The 14,176-nt window shown below is 46.4% G+C and overlaps 1 protein-coding gene across 3 annotated transcripts in view; it reads left to right on the top strand.

The window, feature by feature from the left end:
* The window catches only part of LOC6618589, a 55,314-nt gene extending 46,229 nt beyond the window's left edge, over positions 1-9,085 (top strand). For all 3 annotated transcript variants that reach the window (XM_032725565.1, XM_032725563.1, XM_032725566.1), the window contains exons 7-10: positions 2,101-5,182; positions 5,252-5,388; positions 5,453-6,164; positions 6,252-9,085. In XM_032725565.1, coding sequence (XP_032581456.1) covers positions 2,101-5,182; positions 5,252-5,388; positions 5,453-6,164; positions 6,252-8,148 — 5,828 coding nt within the window. In that variant the 3' untranslated portion in view covers positions 8,149-9,085. The remainder of the gene's footprint in view (positions 1-2,100; positions 5,183-5,251; positions 5,389-5,452; positions 6,165-6,251) is intronic.
* Positions 9,086-14,176: the final 5,091 nt, after the last annotated feature.

The following is a 14,176-nucleotide window of genomic DNA, read 5'->3' as shown; positions in this document are numbered from 1 at the left end:
CCTGCCACGCCCACCAACCTCCCCCATTTTTTTTTTTTTGTTTCAGGAGGCTATGAACCCCCAATGTCGACCAATTGCCTTTTTATTAATTAATTTACTTGACATTGCCGTTGTTTTATTGCAGTTGTGGCATGTGCACAACTTCAGTTCGTTTTCATTTTGAATATTATTTTTATTCCGATGGCATATATTGTACTTACAAAATATATGTTTTTCTTTAACATATCTATCAGTGCTGCATTAAACAAAAAAAATCTTGTAGTTTGAAAAGTGATAAAATAAACGAAGTAGTTAGAAATGCTTTAGAGTATCTTTTGGGTCAGCCATTTATTTTTTCACCCAATTCAAACCGGAATTTGTTTTCATTTTGATTTACAACACTGTTTTTTTTTTTGTTTTTTTTTTTTGGCTGGCCGCTATTTGTTGATCTCTTTCTGGTTTGTTGTTACTGTTATTAATATTAAATGTTTATTTTGTGATTTTTATTTAATTTGCAATCTATAATTGCAATGTGATTGAGCTTTTTCAGCGAGGTTGAAAAAGTGTTGCCTACATTTGGGCGCTTCAATTTATTTTCGAGTGATTTCGAGTGAGGTTAAAATGGCTGGCACCCCAGTTAACTGATCCACCTGTTCTGCACTCCCTCCCCGCACCCCGCGCCACGCAGCCCGCTCCCCGCTTAACAATCAAAATTAAAATGAGTGGCTTATTAAAATTTTAACGCTCAAAAAGCATTTTACTCATCAGTTTTTTCCTTCCTTTGCTCGGACAGCGTAAAAAGTTGGGCGAAGTGGGTGGCGTGGGTGGCGTGGGTGGTTGGGTGGTTGGGTGGCTGGCAGGTGGTGCAAAATGTGGGGTAAAGCGAGCGAAGGCTACTTTGATGTATTTTCATATTCCGCCGAGACTCGCGAAATACGCAGGCTGTAGAAAGTGCAGGGGGTTTGGTTGGGTAGAAAGTAGACTGCTGCTGCCACAAGGACGAAAAGGACTCTACTCTCTCCCTCTCTCCCTCTCCCTCTCTCTCCCGCTCTGTTTGGTCAGCAGCCAGTCTATCTGACATTTAAAACGCTGATTGATTTTACTTGCAATTATTCTTTACATCACCACCCACAGCCCGCATTTCATCAGCTCATCTCATTCGCTTTATTTTAATTACATTGATTTTGGTTAAATGCCGCAATTGTGTTTGCCACCGCGCGCTCTATTTGCACATCATTAAAATTTGAAAATTATTAAAGTGGCAAAACAAAAAACTAAGACAAACACAAAATTTTGCCACCGCATCAGCATTTTCAGTGGGTGGTGGTGGGTGCTCCTCTGGCTTTTCCCATCGGTTAGGGGGATGTTTTCTGCGATAATCCATTTTATGCGAAAGTTGCAATCAAACCCATAGCCTTGAATGATGATTGAAAGGGATTGATAATCATTTTTAAGGAAATTTATTATTTGTATAATTTCAAAAATATTTTCAGCATTTAGTTACATATATCTTACCGATATTTTCTAGATCCAGATAGATCCATTTCACTCTAGTCACTTCCAATTATTGCCATCCAACCAACCATCCAACCATCCAACCATCCAACCATCCAACCATCCAACCATCCAACCATCCATCCATCCATCTATCCATCAGCAATCGTCCTGGGCCGCATCCTTGTATCCCTCCTGCCGTTTCTCCCATCGAGAAAAACTGTGGGGTGGATGGAAGGCGTTTTAAAATATTCAATTGGCTGCTGCTCATTATTTGTTAAGTGGCTTAATGAAAGCGCTCCCCCTCCCCCTTCTCCTCTCCTCCCGGATTTCCCCTTCTTTGCCTGACCAGTAGCTTTAATTAAATCGCATTTTTTAATGTGTTTGCATAACTTTTGCCTACACTCTACAAATATTTCGCAACGCTTTCTGAGCGAATAATAATGGTATTAGGAATAATCTCTAATTCTCTAATCATTAGGGGATAAAAAAGATAATTTTTTGAATCAATAAGGTTTTGGAATCAAACGAATTTATTGAAATTTTTTAGCACTTAAATATATAAGTTTCTTATAGAGATAATTGAAAGCCCATACACTAAACTTAGTATCTCAATTCTTCTTACAGACAAACTGGCCAGCTGTTTTGTGTGCAAGGCGGAGGCGTGTCCGCGCACCCGCCCACTGAAGAAGGGGCGTGGCCAGCAGTACGGCATTCCGGACGAGACGATCCCGGCGGGAGCGCGTGTCTGCAATAGCTGCCAAGGCAAGTCGGTGCGCAGCCGCTATCCCAACTGTCCGCTGCCCACGTGCCCGAATCCCAAGGATCGGGCCCAGCGCCTGCGGAACATTCCCTCCCGTCTCTTCGAACTGGCGCCCGAGGTGCGTGATCCCGTGATGGCCGAGTTCCAGATACCGCCGCACGCCACGCGCTGCTGCTCGGCCTGCCTAATGCGCATCCGCCGCAAGCTGGATCCGCAGCTGAATCTCACCGATGGCTCCAGTGGCGGTGCGGGCAGCGGCAGTGGCGGCGATGAGACGGATGTCAGTACCTCGTCGTGTGATGAACGGGAGCCGGGCGGATCCGATACCGCTTCCGTTGAGAGTCCGGAGAATCTGCAGCGGCACAAGTCCCTCACGATGGTCAAACAGCAACAGCAGCAGCAGCAGCAACAGCAGCTATCGCAGCCACAGCCACCGCCAGCTCCACAGCAAAAGGGATCATCTGCACGAGGTGGAGATCAGGGAACACCACTGATCATCACACCGACCCGAATGAGCAGCAAGGCGGGATCGGGCGGGGGCCAGCCAGCGGGCGACAATGATCGCCTACTGCCACCCGCCGCTGGCCAGGCACCGAAGAAGCAGAAAACCAGCGAGGAGTACGATTCCTCGGCCACGGAAACGGCGGATGAGGAGAACGAGAACTCGCCGGCCAATCGTCAGAGTCCCAAGGTCCTATTCCACGGACATGGACATGGACATGGAGGTCACGCCAATAATGTGGCGGGCCTGCAGCCGCCGGTGGCCAATATGGTGCCGGGTGGTGGTGTCCAACCCGGTGGTGCTCCAGGCCCACAGGTCAACGGACCGATTAGTATGCGACGCGAGGCGGTCAACAATGTCCAGGATTGCGTATTCTCGGTGATTGAGCGTTCGCTGAAGCACAAGGGTCCGCAACCCAAGGGCGGACAGGGTCAGCAGCAGGGTCAGGGGCAAGGACAGGGCCAGGGTCAGGGTCAGACCCAAGGTCAAAGCCAGTCCCCATCCCAGCAGCAGCAGCAGCAACAGCAGCAGCAACAGCAGCAGCAACAGCAGCAGCAGCAACAGCAATCTGCCAACAATCTGGAACGCAAGGAGCTGACCATTGTAAGGGAATACCGCCAGGATTCGGGTATTCTGAAGCAGCAGCAGCAGCAGACTGGCGGAGCACCGCCCACCTCGGCTGCCGGTAGTTTGCCGCATGGCACCTCCGTACAGAAGCTAACATCCCGACCAGCTGCAGTGGCACCGCCGCCACCGGCTCATCCGCTGACACCCACCAGCACAGGATGTGCAGGCAGCAACAACGGAACCAGCGATAGCCTAGCCACCTTGTCAGTGGTCAATTCGCACATGGGCGTGGTGGGGCAACTTGGTCATCCGGGCCTTATGGCCCATGCAAGTTCCGCCGGAGGAATCGGTGTGGACAAGGCCACCATAACGCCGGTTGTCAAGAGCTCTAGCGGATCATCGAAGAGCGGCGGTACGTCCAGTCACTCGACGGCCACGCCGCCGGAGACCATAATCTACAATGTGCCAGTAGCGCATCCGCAACGGGGTATTCCACTACCGTCGCAGCACTCGGTACATCCTGCCCATCCGTCGCATACACAGCATCCGGCCCATCCGCAGCATTCGTCGCATGGTCAGCATCCGCAGCTGCAAGTGCCGGAACCGGAGCCGCAAACGTTGGACTTGAGCATCAAGAAGCCGCCGCGCGATGGTCACTCGCCGCACACGGGAGCCGGAGGATCTAGCTCGTCTAGCTCTGGATCGGGTGGACCGTCCTCCTCGGACCGACATCATGGCCCACCACCGCCGACCATATCGATGAAGCACATTGTACGCTCTGGTGGCATGTATCGCGGTGACACCGTAACCGTTCCTTCGCTGGCTGCACCAAGTTCGTATCTGTATCCCACACCGCCGCACGGAGTGGTCAAGGCCATCGGCGGCGGTGGCGTGGTGCCCGGTGTGCTGCCCGGTGTGCCTGGCAGCGCACTGTATCTTCAACCAATCCCAGTGCCCGTACCCATTTCCATTTCCGGGCAAGGCCAGCTGCCGCCGAGAGCTGGACAACCGCCCCCGGCACAGCCGCCATCCGGCAGGGGTGTGGCCAAGGCGCCACCCAAGCTGAGTCCCCAGCAGGCCCACCACTTGCATCCCAGTCACGGACACTCGCCATCGCAGCAGCAGCAGCAGCAACAGCAACAACAAGCGGCTGCAGCTCAACAACAATTGCTGGTGAAGAGCGGCTCGATCACCCATGGAACACCGGCCAACAGTGCCCAGCAACAGATTATCGTGCATGCACCAGCGACGGCAGCAGCAGCACCCTCCTCCCTGCTGAGTCCCAAGTTCGATGGCCTGGTCAGGCAAACGACACCAGAGGGAGTGGGTTCGGGTGGACCCGGAGGAGCAAGTGGCAGCGGCAAGCATGGCTCGATAACGCAGGGCACACCGCTGCACATGCCGCCGCATCATTTGGAGAGCAAGCGGCCATACGAGAGCTACTACAAGAGCTCCCAGCGCCACAGTCCCGCCCAACAACCGGGTGGCAATCAGCAATTGCCGCCGCCGCCGCAGCAATCGTCTCCACAGGCGCCACCGCCGCAGGGCTATGGTGTGGGTGTGAGCTCCCCCTATGCCCGGTCGCCGTTCGGCGGCGTGGTGGAGCAGCCGCAGGTGCTGAGCACGCGCCAAATCGTGATGCACGACTACATAACCTCACAGCAGATGCAGGGCCAGCAGCAGCAACAGCGCAACATGTCGCGCGGCAGCAGTGCCAGTGGCGGTGGAGGCGGTGGTGGTTCCGACAAGGAGTCGCCCTCGCCACGAAACAGTGTGGGCAGCGCTAGTGGCTTCGCCTACGGCGGCGACAAGGAATCGGCACCACGAGGCCGACCGGAGTACTCCAGTCGTGCATCGCCAGCCGATCATGCCAATAGGTAAGTGGGAATGGAATTTGCATCCCCTGTATGTTTTTATTGACACATTTCCTATCTTCTATAATCCAGCACTCCGAGTCCGCATCGCACGCCGCCGCCACAGCGCCAAGGCGTCATCCAGAGGCACAACACGGGCTCCAAGCCACCATCACCGGCTGCTCCGCCACCGAGCAGGATGCACATGCCGCCGTATCAATATGCTCCAAGTAAGTTTTTTCAAATCTTCCAGTCGGCCATCGTGAACATAAACTAATACAGCCAATATCATAGGTGGTCACGATGCATTGGCCTCGTTTGTGGACGTGGCCGTGCAGCAGCCGCAGTTACCGGTGCCGTCGCAAAAGGATGACAAGTCGCCGGGTGCCGCACCGGCGCCGGGACAAGTGCCGGGATCTGGTCCACCACTTGGTCCATCGCCTCTGCCGCCCCACGCTGTGGTCGGCGTGGCCCAGCCACCGCCGCCGACCGCACACCACGATCAGCGGTATCGCGATCTGACCCTGCACCACCATACCCTGGTGCAGCAGCAGATTGCGCAGCAACAGCATTACCGTAGCCTCAATGTGGCGGCCCAGGTCGATATGCAGCGGCAGATGGATCAGGCGAAACGTGTGCTGCGCCACCAGCAGCACCAGGCCCAGCAGCAGCACAACCATGCCCTGGAGCGGGACAGGGAGATGCAGGAACGGATGCGTGAACGGGATCGTGAGCGGGAAAGGGAGCGTGAGCAGCGGGAACGAGAGCGCGAACGAGAACGCGAGCGTGAACGTGAACGCGAGCGACGTGAACAGGATCGGGAGCGGCGTGTGGTGGCCGAAGAACGGGAGCGCGATAGTCGACGCATGGAGCGCATGTTCGCCGGCAATGTGGTCACTGCATCAGGTGGCGCCGGCGGCGGAGGACCCTCACCTGGCCAGTTTCTGCGGACTTCGGTTCCGGAAACTGGTCCACCACGTTCAATCCCAGATCGCGAACGGGAATCGTAAGTATTAATCTCAAATACAAGTAGCCCGATAACCGGTAGCCAATATGATAAGCAAAATCGCTAATCAAACTAATCAACCTACAGGTACTATCGTCAGGCACATGGCGGTCCAGCTCCAGAGGATACGCCCGGGCAACTGAGCGCCCAGAGTCTGATCGACGCCATCATCAAGCATGAGATCAATCGTTCCAATGATGCCACCGCAGGCCCGAGTCGCGAGTTTCCGCGCCCATCGTTCGTCCATGCCCCGTTGCCACCACGTGGATCCGGATCGGGAGGCGGCACCGGCACTCGATCCTCGCCAGCCAATGTGCTCCATCCGATGTACCTGCGCGATCTGCGCCAGCCGCTCGAGGGCGGAGCGGGATCAATGCTTACGGCGGAGAACAATGGCAAGCCCAGCTCGTCGGGATCGCCCAGTGTGATTAACATTGATTTAGATCAGGAGCGCATCTCAGCGGCAGCCGCAGCAGTTGCCCAGCAGCAGCAGCAGCAAGCTCCGCCTCCGTCGCAATCGTCGCAGTCCAGATCCGTGCACGGTCAGCTAAGGACACCGACCTCGCAGGCTGGCGGATCAGCGCCCAGTCCCCAGCAGATTCATACAAAGAGCATTACCTTCGGGGAACTAACCGATTCGATAATTACCAATGACTACGGCACCAATTCACATCTGCGGCCCACGCCACCTTTTATGGCCTATCTGCAGGAGACGCAGTCCATCCTGCCGCCGGATCGCTGGAAGCAGAACCGTCGCATGCAACAGAAGGCCGAGGAAGCGAAGCACCATTCCCAGCAGCAGCAGCAACACCAGCAGCAACATCACGCCCAGCAGCAGCAGCAACACCATGCCCAGCAACATCATCCGCAGATGCCGGGCACTGGCTCGGGCTCGGCTCCAGGTGGAGCTGGTCAGGGCGGAGGATCGGGTGGCCCGGGTAGCGGTGGTGGTGGCGCCGGCAGAGCCAGCACACCTGGCGAGGATGGACGCAACATAATTCGAATGCCCCAGGCGGTCAGTCCGCGAAAATTCAATCATGATATAATGCTACATCATGTGATGGGAACGACGGGAGCGGGTGGAGAAGCAGGTCAGTTCTTCCTACCCAGCCGTGTCGTGCTGCCCGAGCAGAGAGGAACGCCTAGCGGTGGTGGTGGAGCACCTGGCGGCGGAGGTCCTGGATCCGGAGGCGGTGCCACCACCATTGACAACTATGTGAAGACCCGCATCGCTGAGGTGATGCGCGACGACATTGGTTATGGAAAGAACCGGACTGTGGAGGTGCGAACAGAGGATGAAGTAACCGCCGATATGGTGGCCCATTCGCACGCCGCCGTCCATGCTGCACATGTGGCGCACGCGGCCCATGTCGCACATGCCGCTGCTATGGAGTTGCAGCACAGGAGTAAGGAACCACCGCCACCAGAGATCAGTGTGTCACGTAAGACGCCCAACCAATACGAGGTGGTAGATGCCAGTGGGCGGCGCTCAGCTGGCAGTGGTTCAGTTTCGGTCTCCGTTTCGGGCGCCAATAGCCACCATTTGCCGTATCACCCACCGGCGGCGGCCTACGCCCCCAGCACCTACGCCTTCCCCTACAGCGCCCTGAACGTGCCCGGTGCCGCCGGAGGATTGCCGCCCCACCAACCGTTGCAGCTAGCCCACCAGGCGGTGGCACCACCTGGTGCCTTTGCCAAGGCCAAGGCAGCACATGCCTTGAGTGAACTGGGTGCAGTCGGTGGCGGGGTGTCCTTGGTGGTGGGCGGCGGCTCTGGGGGAATTGCAGGCGGACCAGGTGGTGTCTCAGTCGGAGGCGGTGGCCCGGGCGGCGGCGGACCAGGAAGCGGTGGCGGCGGCGGTGGCTCTCACAATTCCAGCTCATCGCAAGCGTCTGCTGCGGTGGCCGCTGCAGTTGCAGCGGCGGCCAGTGAGTCCAAGCCGCTGCTGTTGTCCAAGTACGACGCCCTCAGCGACGAAGATTAGTTGTGACTGCCGGCGTCGTCATCGGCGTCGGCGTCGCACCTGCGGCCAGCGACAATAGCAGTAGCAGCAGCACTACCGCCCGGCAGCAGCACGAGCGTGGTATACGGCTATCCTGGCTACCGGCGACACTCCCAGCATCAGCAACAACAACAACAGCAGCCACCGCATCCGCATCTTGTCCAGCAGCAGCAGTCGCCACATCGCCAGCAGCAGCTCTACCAGACCACGGTGCTGCCACCTCCATTGCAGTCCCAGCAGCAGCAGCTCCACCAGCAGCAGCAGCAACAGCAGCAGCAACTCCACCAGCAGCAACACCAACAGCAGAGAAGTCTCTACTATGCCAGCGAGCATTATCCGGGAGGCAACGGAGGCAGCTCGGCCGGCGGCAATCCGGGCTACTACTGACAGCAGCATCTGCAACATTAGCAACAACAACAGCAGCAGCAGCAACAACAGCATATGCAGATTACCAATAAGCGTATGCAAAATGAAACACCATGAGTTGTTGAACAAGATGCGTGAGCTAGGCAAACGACATGTGTAAAAAAAAAAATAACAAATAAGAAAAAGGCTTTAAAAAAGAGAAGAATTAAATTAAGAGCTGGCATATAATAGGCAGGCAATTGAGAGATCAGAAGAGATGCGGAGAGGAGTCAAGTGGAGAGCAGACGGCAGGCAGGCTTGACAACATCTAGGTATAGTTTTTTGTCCAATGAAAATTATTTAGACAATTTAAAAAAGTGCAAATAAACAATTGTGGATGCAGGAGAATGCAGACTAGCTTAAAACTAAAACTTTAATTAAATGGATTGTAAATTTGGCACGTCCGAAAAAAGACTTTTTAAAGCGTGATTTAAAACATTTTCTTAGTAATTTAACGCAAATCATTTGTAATTGTATATAAAAATGCTTAATTTTGAGCAAAACGAAATCCGTATTCTTTATGTCGCCTAATTGTACTATTTGTCCCTATTTGTGTAGACGCGTGTGTCCATGTCCATGTTCTTTTTTGTCATGTTCTTGTTCTTGTCATATGTCCTTTGTCCTTTGACCTTTGACCTTTGTCTTTCGGTCGATGATTCCCTCTGCTCCTCACACAGCTCCAGCCTCAGCACCCCGAGTCAGAACGTTATGAGAATGGTAGTGAGAACAATTTAGATGCATATATATATATATAAAACTAAAGATCACACCACACACATATATATATATACAATACACTATGAGCATAAGGAGTAAACAAAATAATAAAACACACTGTTGGGCTGTTCTTAGAAAAAAAAAAACAAAAGAAAACAAAAAACCTAAGCAAAAGAAATCAAGTAAACGAGAATCAAGTAAATATATAAATATATTACCTATAAAACACTTTAATCATTATTTAAACGACTTATTGTAAATTTCATAAAAACTGCGCATAATTTTAATGAGCATCATTTAATCAATATTATCAATACATTTACTACTACTATTCGTTTTTTTTTTTTTGCTATTTTTATATGCAAGGCCTAATTTGTGGAGCATGATTGTGTTTTATTCCCATCTTAGGCAAGCGCTATTGAATTATGTACGTTTAATTGCTACGCTAATGAAAGTTTTAATGTAAGTAAATTAAAAGTAAGCCCAATACATAGAAATATATATGGGATATACATACGCATATTTTTTTATATAACACTTATGTCATACGAAACAGTTTTAGTGTTTAACTACTTTACTGTTTAATTCGTTTTTTTAAACTTATTTTTTTTTACACGCAAACGCGAAACAAACGTGGGGCAACCAATTGAAAAACGTGAAAACAAAAAAATTAATATTTTTAATACATAATGAAACTAAAAACGAAACAAAATCTTTATAGTAAATATATATGAAGTAAACAACAAACGCTAAGACTTATTCAACAAAACAAAAATTGTAAAATATTAAAAGATAAACGATATATATATATATACATTCATATATATACATATATATGTGTGTGTATGTAAAAGCTAACGACACAGATATTCGCAACCCAAATCCGAAATCGAGCGGAAACGGATACGGAAAACCCGAAACGCAACTCTGGCCGAGCGGCGCGCAGCAACGTTTTAGTTAAGAGCAGGAAGCGTATTTTTTTTTATAAATATATATATATATAAATTAAATAAAAAACAAATTCTATATATACAGAAAATTTTACAAAATATATATATATATATATGATAATAAATGTATGTAAAGCGGCAGCATAACAACTAATGGAATAAATCATAAACAGCGCCAGAGGTTCGAGCGGATGGATGGGGGTGGGGCGATAGCGGCCGGAACTGGACGAACGGACACGCGGACAGACTCGCGGACGAACAAGGACTCGAGGAGCAGCCGCCCACACAACGAAACAGCTAGCGTCGCCCCCACTCCGATCGCCGCTGGCCGATCCTCGATTGTGAGCACTTTCTACACATATAAATGAATATATATATATAAATGAGTAATGTATGAATAACCGAATTTTATAGCTGGGCGAACTACAAAAACGTCGGCTGAATGGATGTAAAACAAAACAATGTGTATGCACAAGGCGTGCCCTGAAAATGATTTAAGCAAATCACATAAAAAAAACAAATTCAAATTCGCTATATTGAAGGACCTTTATTGTTTTGTTTTTCCCGTTTTTTTTCTGTTGTATCAATTAAAAATCGATATAGTTGTATGGGAAAACGCAAAAACAAACAAAAAAAAAAAACAAACAAACATACAAAAATTACGAGTAAAGGCGGTTTTTGAGTGCATATTGATAACAATAAACACAAATTATGAATGCAGATAACACACGAGAGAGGAGCGAAGAGAAAAGTAAACAACAATATTATGTGGACTATATGCATATAATGTGCGCCGAGTCGCAGAGCTAGAGCTGATTATGATCGATACATGATAATGATGTTTAGCACTTAAGTTTTAGTTGTAATTTTATGCCTTAAGTTGTAAGCTTATAAATAATAATATAAAATTAAATACAACATATTAAAAAGCAAACAAAACAAAATAAAAACAAATACAAAAAAATAAAACAAAAGAAATGTATAACAAAATGTTCTTGTTTTTATCTGCGCATTAATGGGTATGTTTGGGGGTTTATTGCTATCGGATAATCTGGATTTCCTGTGCCAAATTGTTGCAATCTTTGCGAACTGTTCACTGGAATTCAAGTTCGCCTGGTTATTTCAACTTAAAATTCTCACAATTTTGCTTACAATAAATAAAATAAGTTAATTTTATGGCAAATTAATGGCATTTTGTTACCACACGAACATAATCTGAAATTCCAATCGGAAATATTTTTTTTTGCAAAAACACTTTTTTAAAATTTCCCTAATAAAATATTCAGTTTTTTGGCCACAACTTTAAAAGTAAGTGTCTCACCATAGAATATCATAGCTCGTTGAGCTCGTAATTAAATTTGCAATCAAACTGTGTTCAAACATGGGAAATTTATTTTTTCGCCATTTTTTTCAAAAAAAAAAAGAGAAAAAATGACCTGAAAAAATAACCCCTTACAAAAAATGAAAAAAATGACCTGAAAATAAATTTTCCTAAATCCTGCAAAAAGTGATATGGATTGTTAGCATTGGTAATAAGCTACTCAAAACAGTTATTCTTTTAGCTTTATGACCATATTTAGCCATGATACGATGAAAATTCCAATCGCAAATATTTTTTTGCGCAAAAACATATTTTTTAATTTCACTAATAAAATATTCAGTTTTTGGCCACAACTTTAAAAGTAAGTGTCTCACCATAGAATATCATAGCTCGTTGAGCTCGTAATTAAATTTGCAATCAAACTATGTTCAAACATGGGAGATTCATTTTTTTGCCATTTTTTGCAAATTTTGATGATGTAACCCCTTACAAAAAATGAGAAAAAATGACCTGAAAATAAATTTTCCTAAATCCTGCAAAAAGTGATATGGATCGTTAGCATTGGTAATAAGCTACTCAAAACAGTTATTCTTTTAGCTTTATGACCATATTTAGCCATGATACGATGAAAATTCCAATCGCAAATATTTTTTTGCGCAAAAACACTTTTTTAAAATTTCACTAATAAAATATTCAGTTTTTGGCCACAACTTTAAAAGTAAGTGTCTCACCATAGAATATCATAGCTCGTTGAGCTCGTAATTAAATTTGCAACCAAGCTGTGTCCAAACATGGGAAATTCATTTTTTCGCCATTTTTTGCAAATTTTGATGATGTAACCCCTTTCAAAAAATGAGAAAAAATGACCTGAAAATAAATTTTCCTAAATCCTGCAAAAAGTGATATGGATCGTTAGCATTGGTTATTAGCTGCTCAAAACAGTTATTCTTGTAGCTTTATGACCATGTTTAGCCAAGATATGATGAAAATTCCAATCGCAAATTTTTTTTTGCGCAAAAACATATTTTTTAATTTCACTAATAAAATATTCAGTTTTTGGCCACAACTTTAAAAGTAAGTGTCTCACCATAGAATATCATAGCTCGTTGAGCTCGTAATTAAATTTGCAATCAAACTGTGTTCAAACATGGGAAATTCATTTTTTCGCCATTTTTTGCAAATTTTGATTTACAAAAAATCTTACAAAAAATGAGAAAAAATGACCTGAAAATAAATTTTCCTAAACTCTTCAAAAAGTGATAGGGATCGTTAGGATTTTAAAAATGCTGTTTAATGCTGTTAACCTTTTAGCTGCATTCCTAATATTAAGCAAGTTATGATAAAAAAATCCCTTTGAATAATGAGAAAAATATTTGGTTTCATATGGAAGAATGGAAAAATTTGTCCAAATATGGAATGACTACGTCGTTAAGTTTATTTTTAAATTCAATTTTGCCAATCTACCAACAAACATCCAGAGGCTGGGGTATATATGTATATATGTATGTATATATGTACATATACATATATGTATGCTATCAAAATTTTGGAAGTCGTTGGCCAAATAAAGCAAATCAGAACGCATAGTGCTAAAGTAGCGCCACAGAATCAAAGAAGCACAACAGGAAAGCTTTCTCTCGATGCCGGGAGCAGCAAGCCCAACGTAACCAAAAACCGAGCGGAGCCAACGTCACGTCGACGGAGCGGATAGGAGTGAGATTAGTGATAACCTCTGTTATCGGGACGTTGAAATGAAAACGAGAGATGCAGTTTGTTTTTTTATTTTTCATTTATTTTGTAACGCTTGTTGTTTAAAGCTATTTAACTTAAAATTTTCCATAAACTAAATTGTATTCATTCTTTAATTTACTATATAAAAATACGCACAAAAGTGTTGCAATGGAAGCATAAATAGGCATGTTTCAGCATTAACAAAATTCATGTACAGATTGTGTTCATTTATTAGTTGTTTTGTCTTTTTCGTTGTTGTGTTTTTTTTATTTATTTTTTTGTTTTGTATATGTTTTCTTTTGATTTTGCATTTGTTGTTGCCAAGGCGGATATCAATGAAAAATATTATGGTATATGGTTATATAAATAACGAACAAAATATATATGTATATAAATAGTGTATAATTCAACTGGCATTACATTTCTTGTTCTCCTCTGTTTATCATCGATCGTTCAAGAGTACCACATTGCAGTTTAGTTTACTTAATATTTTTCTTAGAAGGAAGACGACTTGGATAAGAGTTAAGAGTAGGGTTTCATTCCGATAAGGCCACACTTGCTTCATGTGGGGCACGGATTCAATTTAGTTTAGTTGTGTTTTGCTTTTCTTTGTTTGTTGTACAAAGGGAAGAACGCGTTATAAAAAAAAATAAGAATAATCATCATGATGATGATAACCAAAGCTCAGGTCTAAGTTAGGCTTTTTTAAAATTAAATAGAGCAAAAAACAAAATATAATATATAAGTATGTTAAATATAGGCATTAGAGTAAACTTTTGCACGCTGCCATAAACTTCCAATCGGATCAATTTCGATTGCAATACGTATTTGGAGTACGAAAACAATTGTTTTTGCGATGGGAAGTAAAATCAAAGTTAATCGAAAG

Source organism: Drosophila sechellia, chromosome X (assembly GCF_004382195.2).
Source record: "Drosophila sechellia strain sech25 chromosome X, ASM438219v1, whole genome shotgun sequence".
NCBI classification, from domain to species: domain Eukaryota; kingdom Metazoa; phylum Arthropoda; class Insecta; order Diptera; family Drosophilidae; genus Drosophila; species Drosophila sechellia.
The sequence above is the reverse complement of the archived record's forward strand: the minus strand, read 5'-3'. Positions and strand labels throughout refer to the sequence as shown.